The sequence below is a fragment of the Hippopotamus amphibius genome, chromosome X (assembly GCF_030028045.1).
Source record: "Hippopotamus amphibius kiboko isolate mHipAmp2 chromosome X, mHipAmp2.hap2, whole genome shotgun sequence".
Classification (NCBI taxonomy): Eukaryota; Metazoa; Chordata; class Mammalia; order Artiodactyla; family Hippopotamidae; genus Hippopotamus; species Hippopotamus amphibius.
Genome location: NC_080203.1, coordinates 119,063,403 through 119,070,930, shown reverse-complemented (window position 1 = coordinate 119,070,930; position 7,528 = coordinate 119,063,403). Strand labels below are relative to the sequence as shown.

General features: G+C 38.9%; 1 protein-coding gene and 1 pseudogene across 2 annotated transcripts; one reads left to right on the top strand and one right to left on the bottom strand.

The window, feature by feature from the left end:
• Nucleotides 1-1,376: 1,376 nt before the first annotated feature.
• LOC130842242 (zeta-crystallin-like) lies at nucleotides 1,377-2,485 on the bottom strand. Of its 2 annotated transcripts, XM_057718885.1 has the most exons (2): nucleotides 1,820-2,485; nucleotides 1,377-1,726 (listed from the first exon to the last, which is right to left on the bottom strand). In XM_057718885.1, exons 1-2 carry the CDS (start codon nucleotides 2,457-2,459, stop codon nucleotides 1,467-1,469), a joined length of 900 nt encoding a protein of 299 aa, XP_057574868.1. In that variant the 5' UTR covers nucleotides 2,460-2,485; the 3' UTR covers nucleotides 1,377-1,466. The 2 variants fall into 2 exon arrangements, with proteins under 2 accessions (XP_057574868.1, XP_057574867.1); XM_057718884.1 differs by having other exon boundaries at nucleotides 1,377-2,485.
• Nucleotides 2,486-5,599: 3,114 nt separating this feature from the next.
• Nucleotides 5,600-6,268, top strand: LOC130842131 (GTP-binding nuclear protein Ran-like; annotated as a pseudogene).
• The last annotated feature ends 1,260 nt before the right edge of the window (nucleotides 6,269-7,528 follow it).

Below are 7,528 nucleotides of genomic sequence, written 5' to 3'. Positions count from 1 at the left end.
GAATGCACTGAGTACCACTGAACCATATATTTTAAAATGGTTAATATAGTAAGTTTTATATTACATGTATTTTGCCAGAATACAAAAGGGGTAAACTGTTAATGGGTCAGCTCTCACAAAAATTTAAACCAAGCTTCAAACAGGCTTAATCCCAGATGAAATTAAGACAATCTGCCCCTATCCTAACTTCCTGCCAGAAGCAAAAGGAGATCATCTCTGGAGGAAGATAACACTTTTAAAGCCTCAAAATATCTTCTACCATTTTTAAAATACAATGTTCAGTGTTCAATTAATAAAACTGCAACTAAGTATGACAAAAGACAATTTATTAAAAAGTAAAAACAGAAAAAATATCAGGAAATAGAAACAGACATATTAGAGATCCAGATATTGAGTTATTAGCCATAGACTTGAAAACAATTGATTAATATGTTCAAGAAATCACATGACAAAAAGAGGAATTTCCGCAGAAAACTGGAAGCTGTAAGAATCAATCAGAAATTTTTTTTCTTAATGCATAAATTCATTTATTAATTTAAATAAAAATATATGATCAACACCATACAAACAGATAATTCTAAATCTACTTTGAAGCTGAATCATCAATAAGTATCTATTTGGAAACTATACATCTAGTACCATATTATACCAAAAATAAGGCTGCTGTCCTCACAGAGTATAAGGATCATTGGTAATCAATCATTAACCTAGTGAATGTCATAATATATTGGAGAATATTGGAAGACTAGCACATTTCTCTGGACATCACTTATGTTGCCCTTCTGACAGACTTGTAGATCTAGACGAGATTAGTTTGGAAAAGAAGTCTCATTTAGTCCAGAAAATCTTCAGAGTCCAATATAGTTCTGGGCTAATCAGAGACTAAAGAACCCTTATAAGGTTCCTTTTTTTTTTTTTAAGATCTTTTGATGTGGACCATTTTTAAAGTCTTTATTGAATTTGTTACAACATTGGTTCTGTTTATGTTTTGGTTTTTTGGGCCTGAGGTACGTGGGATCCTAGCTCCCTGACCAGGGAATGAGCCTGCACCCCTTGCACTAGAAGGCCAAGTCTCAACCACTAGACCACCAGGGAAGTCCCTATAAGGTTTTTATAACGAAGTAGGCTTGGAAATCAAGCAGTCTTATTCTGAATTAGTGTTTTAGTCAAAGGTATGGAATCAACGATCAAGTAACAGTTAGGGATTTCTGTAATGTCCTCCAATGCCGAGTGACCACTAATTTTCTGTTTCCTACTATGATGATTCCTTGATGAGGGGCAGAAGGCATAAAGAATACTGCCAGCTATAAAATAAATTGCACTCCAATGATCATTAAAGATAAATCTTTTTTTTTTAAATATAAGAAACTCACTGAATCAAATGAATGCTAATTAAAGCAAATGTAGTGTACGTAAAACTGAGGTAAGAAACCTCTAATTACACAGGAAATCTATGGACGGATTAATCAGTTTAAGAGAAGAATCATTTTTCCAGTAGCCCCACTGCTATGAATGATATCTTCATGAGCCTGGGCCACCTTCTCCAACGGATACTGGGGACCTATTACTGGTCTCAACCAACCAACTTCCATTCCGGCTTGAAGGGCTGCTGCAAACTGCTGAAATTCCTCCTCGGTGGATGAATAGAGAGCAACTCCTATTATGCTAGATTCCTTTGCCATGGTGTCCCGTGGGTTTATTTCAATAGGACCTCTGCTTCCAACAACTATTACTCTCCCTCCATGTGACAAGAGATTCAAATCTTTGCTAAGATTTACATCAGCTAACATTTCAATAATCACATCAACTCCTTTTTCACCAACAGATTTCTTAATTTTATCAATGTAATTAGCGTCTTTGTGATTAAACACTTCGTGGGCTCCATTTTGCAAAACAATCTTTTGTCCTTCCTCAGTACCAGCGGTGCCCCAAACCTTTAAGCCATAAGCTCTAGCAATTTGGCACGCTGCTATTCCAACTCCTCCACTGGCCCCATGAACCAGAACACTTTCTCCAGCTTTCACACGGGCACTGTGGAGCAGAGCTCGATAAGCAGTAAAATACGGGATCCCGATGGCAGCCCCTTGTTTAAAGTCCAGCTTTTCTGGCAGCGCGTAAACAGTGTGATGGGCTGCCAGAGCGTACTCTGCATAGCCCCCAGAGATCGTGCTGGTAGTGAAAACTCTGTCACCCTTCTTGAAAGCAGATACACTCTCTCCAACAGCTTCTATTATCCCAGCCACATCTAGGCCAGGAGTATAGGGTAGAAGTGGTTTTCTACTGTAAGTACCAGAGCGAATATATGTGTCCACTGGGTTTATACCACATCCTTGGACTTTGATTAGAACCTGATGGTCTTTCGGAATTGGTATGGCAACATCTGACTGGAGTTTCAGCACTTCTGGTCCACCAAATTCAAAAACTCTAATAGCTCTCATCAACTTCTGTCCAGTCGCCATGGTGACCTAGAGACCGGTTCTAGAGTGGGAAATCACAATCTGCGAGCGCTCCCTCAGGTTCCCGGGAAAGAGCGGCTCAATCAGAAATTTTAAAATGGAAAAATATAAACACTGAAATTAAGAACTCAGTAGATGGGATTTATACAATAGGTTTAGAATTTGTTGAATTTTAGATATTCCTTCCAGCTCAGAAATGCTAATACACATAGAGGTTAAAGTAACTTTTATTGTTTTAGTTCAACTGAGAGAATCCTATTTTAGAGTGAAGCCTCTGAGTGTTAATTTTCCATCTTTTGAACATTGGAGGTAATTGTGTTAATGCAGCTCTCCTTGAGTGGAATAATAAAATGTACAGTCATAAACACATTTACAAATTATCATGTTCTTTATCAAGGCTTCAGAGGTTTATCTTCTCTGTCTGATGTTTTGCAGTTGGTTTCAGCCCAGAAATTTGAATTACTTCCCACAATGCCACTGCAACGATAACTCTTCATGATTGCTGGATTCATTTCCATTATCTTTGGCAAGAAGAGAGAAATTGCTCTTGCTAACACTAATTGATAAGGAAGGTAAGTGTGAGCTCCGAACCTTGAAATCAGAATTTTTTAAAAAGGGAATTTAGCTTTACAAACCTTGGAGAAGCACAGTTTTCCACAATTACCTTTTAAATCCATTCAACTATTCTATTAATCTCTTTCGTAATTTAAAAACTAGAACTATGAATGATTTTTAAATCAAAGGTACGTCCAATTCCTAGAATCTTCAGGTTCAGAATTAATTTTATCTATTAAACCAGTCTTGTAGACATAATATCAAAATTGTACCATCCTCTCCACTTTTCTCCAAATAATGTCTCTAGTTCACATTTTCTAATGTCAGCTAGCTGAATCTGTTGATTGTAGGTGACACACTCTAACAGAGTCTTATAATCTGATTGAAGATTATGTACTATATTGAGGCACATCTTATTTAGTCCTTAAAACAAACCTGAAAATTATATATGCCCTCATTTTGAGGATGGTGAAATGGAGTAGTTCCAGACATTCTTATCATTCCCAATGGCACCTAGCTAATAAGAGATAAATCTGAGATTCAAACCTGCATGGGAATAGTTAAATCCTATCCCTATGTTTGAATGCCCATTTCTACTCCACTGTCAGTTAATCACTGGAAACATTTTTACTCCTGGGGTCTATATTTCTTAGAGAACTTTAGGTTCCCTTTTATAATGATGGACGTAATCCTAAAGCATATAGTTCTGCAGGCCATGTTTTCATTTTAAAAACCATTTTTGGTCCAGAAAGCCAATTTGAATGACTGTGTTGCTTTTCTAATGGTTTACAATAATTGCAGAGAAATCATTCAGTTCAGAGCTGGGCAAGTTACATTCCCTCAGGTGTATAACTTTACATCAGGGGCCTAGTAGGCTGACAGGGAGGACAGACACCTGTTAGTCAAAGAATAAATTCAATCACTGTCCTCAAGGAAATTGCAAGATAGAAGACAGAAGGAGATTTTCAAAATACATACATAAAAACACAGAAACACAGATTTAAACATGTAACCTAGGATCATTTTTAAGTCTAGTTTATATTTTTACCTTGGGAAATCCTGGGGTTCTCGAGGTATAGCATAGAGGCACAATTTGCATGAGGTTTCCTAAGCATTAAAGTCACAAGGGGGTTTTGTTAGCCACATCGCGACACATATATTTAGATCAAGAAATTCCCCAGGAGGCGATAATTGACATGTTATTCCTGAGCAGAGACTCTTGGGAATATCTAAGGAATGTGTTCTACTCACAATGCCCAGGCATTTGCTGCTTAGGGACAACTCTGGTTTCTTCCTGAGTAGGGCCATTGATGAAAGCTTCCTCAGCATTAAACTGTGCATTCTTTAATTTACTCAAAAGAAGACACTGCAGAAATCAAAGTGTGACCTGAACTTGGAGATTTTTTTTTTAAGAACAGTAATAGACCTTGGCAACATTGCCCAGGGGCAGTGGCCTGGAGTGCATCCTGAGATAGTCATTCCAGAACAAACAGCTATGGAGGAGGTGTGCAGGATTTGTAAAACGCGTGAAATAGGTAAGTCTGATAGAAGCGGGGTCTCTGTAATCTAGGAAGGGAACTGAGTGTAATAACAAAAAGCTTTATTTGGGTCTTAGACTTTTCAGCAGCTGAGGCTAAGGGAAGAAGACATATACAGACTTCTTGTGAAGTGGATAGAATTGTTCAGGAAAAAAACTTTCTGGACAAGATGGGCCCTCAAATATAGCATGGCAGACACAAAAAAGAAAGATCTTGCTTCATATACTGACATCCTGTGCAGAAGTTCAGAAAAAGGGGAGAATTAGAGGCTGGGGCAGGAAGAAAGAAGGCTTTATTGCAGCAAAGAGCAGTCAGATAATGAGGCAATTCCACGGGGGCAGGGTGGATGCAACTACCTGATGTTTGCATTCACTCAAAAAGCCTCAGAGAACCATTGGCAGTTTTAAGGTGTAAATGATGATAGGCAAGAAGAGATCAGAGGCACGAGATAGACAAGGAGATCCCTCTTCGATAATTGCTGTGTCCTGTCTATTAAATTCTAAATAACTACAAATTTGGAGCTAGAATCTTCGGGTTCAGAATTAATTTTATCTATTAAATCAGCCTTGTCAACATAATTTCAAAATCATACCATCCTCTCCATTTTCCCCAATATAATTTCAGTTCAGTTACTAATGTCCAGAGAGAAATATGTTTTCAATTTTAATTAAACAGTAAAAAACTACAAAACTTTCACTTTAGGTCATTACAAAGTAACTGACCCTTGATTTACTCTCCTGTCAATAACAAATAAACATTAGACAAAATACTATGTGGCGACTATTTTTGGACAATGAATAATAGGCCATGCAATACTGTAATCCTTGAGAGAAAGAAAATACACAAAATGAACCCCACAATCATCCCAGATTTTTGCCTAAGAATACTTTTTTTGCCTCATACTGGAAGGCAGAGCCCAAGCAGAACATCCACCTGAAAAAGCCAGAAATTGGGGTTCTAGGCTGCTAAAGAGACAGAAATGTGTGGGACTGAATACCAGAGAAAGTGGAGCTTTTTAAGAAGGATGGCATCACTGACAGGCGCGGAGACCCTTCTGGAAGTAACATCACAATGGCTGCCCAAGGAGAACCCCAAGTTCAGCTCAAACTTGTATTGGTCGGTGATGGTGGTACTGGAAAAACTACGTTTGTGAAGCGTCATCTGACTGGTGAATTTGAGAAGAAGTATGTAGCTACCTTGGGTGTTGAGGTCCACCCCCTCGTGTTCCATACCAACAGAGGACCTATTAAGTTCAATGTGTGGGATACAGCTGGTCAGGAGAAGTTTGGCGGACTGAGAGATGGCTATTACATCCAAGCTCAGTGTGCCATTATGTTTGATGTCACATAGAGAGTTACTTACAAGAATGTGCCCAACTGGCATAGAGATCTGGTACGAGTGTGTGAGAACATCCCCATCGTGTTGTGTGGCAACAAAGTGGATATTAAGGACAGAAAGGTTAAGGCAAAGTCAATTGTCTTCCACCGAAAGAAGAATCTTCAGTACTATGACATTTCTGCCAAAAGTAACTACAACTTTGAAAAGCCCTTCCTCTGGCTTGCTAGAAAACTGATCGGAGACCCTAACCTGGAGTCTGTCGCCATGCCTGCTCTCACCCTGCCAGAGGTGGTCATGGACCCAGCCTTGGCAGCACAGTACGAGCACGATCTAGAGGTTGCTCAGACAACTGCCCTCCTGGAAGAAGATGATGACCTGTGAGAAAGCGAAGCTGGAGCACAGCGTCAGGAGTCTAGTTTTATAGGCAACTGTCCTGTGATGTCAGTGGTGCAGCGTGTTTGCCACTTTATTATATAGCTGAGCAGAACATGTGCTTAATCTTTGGGATGCTGAAGGAGATGAATGGGCTTCAGAGTGAATGTGGCAGTTAAAAAAAAAATCTTCATTTTTTGGACCTGCATATTTAGGTGTTTTGGAACCCAGTTGTTTCCTCCTTGAGTTTCAAATAGAAGACTGCTGCGGTCACATCACAACGTTCAGTTTGTTACTGTCATTCCCATTCCTTTTCACTTAGAATCAGAATAAAGTTGTATTTCAAATATCTAAAAAAAAAAAAAAAAAAAAGAAGAAGGATGGCATCAGAAGTTTATATGGTTGTAGATTCTGGGCTGAGCTGCACATAGGCAGGGCTTGGCTCCACTAGGCTTATCAGAGACTGTATGTTATTGGATTGATTGCTAAATGGAGGTACCAGAGGTTATGCACTGCTAAAAGACAGTGGCATTCTGGCCTAGCCACAGAGGAGAGATCCCACTGAGCACCTTAGGCATTCAGTTGAGAAGCCCACACCTCAGGAAAAAGGACCATGTCCTAGAATAAGGGACAGGAAGTTAAGACCCACTTAGGAAAAAAACTAAGTGCAACAGGACCTAGAGATTCCACTAGTAATTAAAGAGATTTTCCGAACAACACTCAATGACCTTTAAAATAAGATGATGTAATCTAGACGCTGTGCAATTTATCATTTACAACATCCAGCCTACAAGCGCCCTCCCCACCCCGCAAAAAAACCTCCCCAGGCATATAGTAAGTACAGGCCAGGGATGCTGCTAAACATCCTACAATGCTCAGGACAGCCCCTACGATAGAACATTATTTGACCCAAACTGTCGATAGTGCTGAGGTTGAGAAATCCTGCTCTAAAACAAGCACTTAAAAATGCAAAGAGGTATTATACAGGAATTAAAATGGAATTATAAAAAATATTTGTTAATCCAAAAGAAGTCAGGAAGGGAGGAATAGAGAAACAAAAAGCAGATTGTACAATTAGAAAACAAATAGCAAGATGGTAGGCTCATCCAAATCTCATCGATAATTAGGCCATATGCAAACAGCAACTCAAGTCATGTCACAGATGTTAACGCAAAAGCTAAAACAATAAAATGTCTAGAAAAACGCTACGAGAGAGTATCTTTGTTATCTAAGGGTAGGCAAAATTTTTTAAATAGGGCACAGAAATCA